This window comes from Lactuca sativa, chromosome 4 (assembly GCF_002870075.4).
Source record: "Lactuca sativa cultivar Salinas chromosome 4, Lsat_Salinas_v11, whole genome shotgun sequence".
NCBI lineage: Eukaryota > Viridiplantae > Streptophyta > Magnoliopsida > Asterales > Asteraceae > Lactuca > Lactuca sativa.
The window spans coordinates 157,619,442-157,621,740 of NC_056626.2; the positions used below are offsets into that span (position 1 = coordinate 157,619,442).

The 2,299-nt window shown below is 36.3% G+C and overlaps 1 protein-coding gene across 1 annotated transcript; it reads left to right on the top strand.

The window, feature by feature from the left end:
• The first annotated feature begins 882 nt into the window (after positions 1-882).
• Positions 883-1,682, top strand: LOC128133877 (trafficking protein particle complex II-specific subunit 130 homolog). The gene is made up of 3 exons (XM_052771392.1): positions 883-1,173; positions 1,262-1,352; positions 1,472-1,682. Exons 1-3 carry the CDS (start codon positions 910-912, stop codon positions 1,657-1,659), a joined length of 543 nt encoding a protein of 180 aa, XP_052627352.1. The 5' UTR covers positions 883-909; the 3' UTR covers positions 1,660-1,682.
• Positions 1,683-2,299: the final 617 nt, after the last annotated feature.

The window sequence follows — 2,299 nt, forward strand, 5'->3', positions numbered from 1 at the left end:
CAAAACTTAGGATAGGAACATATATATACCTTTATTGGACTTCCTGTAGATAATTGAGCTCAGATTCAGACCATAAGAGTGGTAATTCAACAGCTAGCTGTCCCTTTCCACATTGACGATCAAGCTCTTTTATATATGGGTACCAGAAAGATTTTCTTACAGGAAGCAGGGGGTCTTTCATATCAACATGAAAAGTACCATGTTCCAATCATCCATACAGATATAAGAACTAGCAACATTCTACTTGATAGAGAATTGCAGCAAAAAATAGCAAATTTTGGGCTTATAAGACTGCTACCAGAAGATACGACTCATCTTAGCACAAAATTCTCAGGGACTTTGTATGTTTAAAAGTACATATAACTTAACTACTAATTCAATTTGATTAAAGTAAATTTTCAATAACCAATGTTAAATCTTTGCAGGAATAGTGGTTATGTAGCACCTGAACATTTTTGCCATTATTTGTAGGACCATAACTGTTCACTTCACCAACCCATTCCATGTCAGCACACGTGTAGCAGATAAATGCAGTGATGGCACCTTGCTTTTGCAGGTATATTGATCTCAAGTCTTGTTAGGGTTAAATGCAAAAAATAATAATAATAATAATTATTTACTCACATTCCCAGGTGATACTCCACTCACAAGTGAAGGCTAACTTAACCATACACGATTCTTTGCTGGACCTAAAAGACGGTTTTACCCTTGCTGGTGAAAGTCAAAGTAATGGAAGACCAACATCCGCCTTCTTTCCACTTGTAGTTCCTTCTACATCAAGAGCCGGAATCTTGTTCACTATATCCCTACCCACAAATGGCAAGCATTATTTTATTTCTCATTTTATCACTCATCTTTAGAAAAAATAATCAATCTCTCTTTTTTTTTTTTACAAATGAAGCGAAAGATATGAATCCTGATAGTGATACGATATTAAATATAAAATATAAAATATCTGGGGATAGAAATCATGGATCGCATACTCCTATGTTTGAGGATGAGTCTTCACAGATGTTGACTTTTAAGAGTGCTCTTGTTTTACAAAGACCAGTGTTGGAACCTTGTTTGGCAGTTGGTTTTCTTCCCCTTCCTCCAGAAGGCCTTAGAGTCGGCCAGCTTTTTACTATGAAGTGGCGAGTTGAAAGGTTGAAGTATCTCGAGGACGAACAATACGTAAGTTTCTAAAATTTTTACTTTTTTTTTGGCAATAAAAAAGTAAAAATGACTTAAATGTTAAATCATATATTTGATTTGCGAACAGGATGAGGTAGTATATGAAATAAACGCAAATTCTGAAAACTGGATGATTGCTGGGAGGAAGCGAGGCCATGCACCTCTCTCCACAAAGCAAGGTACTACTAACCTTTTATAATCCAAATCCTCTTTCAATATCTCAACATTTAATAAATTAATAAATTTTATATCTTGATTTCGAAACCTTGTTGTCTAAAAATAAACTTAATGTATACAGGTTCACGAATAGAGATTTCAATCCTATGCGTGCCATTGGTTGCTGGGTACATGCGGCCCCCACAACTGGAGTTACCGGACATTAGTGAGGGTAATATTAGTTGCAACCCAGCTGGGCCCCACTTGGTCTGTGTTTCCCCTCCACCTCTCAGCTCCTCCTTCTGTATTCCCATTCCCATTCCTGCCTAGAGATGAAATCGTGACTTTTGTAGGTGCTTTGGTGTGGTGGTCCTAGAAATCATTAGTGGAAAGAGATACAAGGATGTTGACTACCAATTAGTCACTCAAAATCTCCTTGATCATGTAAGTATCTCATAATTAAGGGTTGGTTCATTCAACCCGTTCTTTTCATTTATGGTTTTAATGATGAAGGTATCTCAAACACTCAATGATTTATTTTGTATTCAGTGAGACCTTAAGCTTAGGTGAGAAGTTCTTACTAGCCTTTCTGTTGTTATGTGTATGATAGGCACGGGATCTACATGAGAGTGGAGCGCATCTGAATTTAATGGATGAGAAACTAGATCCTAGTGAATATGCAGTAGAACATGTTGTGGAGATCATCAAGATAGCATTGATGTGCACTCAACCACCATCAACTAGACCTACAACTTCTGAAGTGGTTATATGCTTTTAAGTGAAAAATCTCTTCACTTATGTATGTATGTATGTATGTAGGTATGTATGTATGTATGTATGTATGTATGATTTTTATTAATACCTTATGTATATATATATGCAGGAATGGGAAGGATTAATTGAATTGATGGGAACTGAATCAAGAGCTGTAGGGGGTCTTGAATTTTTACACAAGTAAGTTATGGTTTGC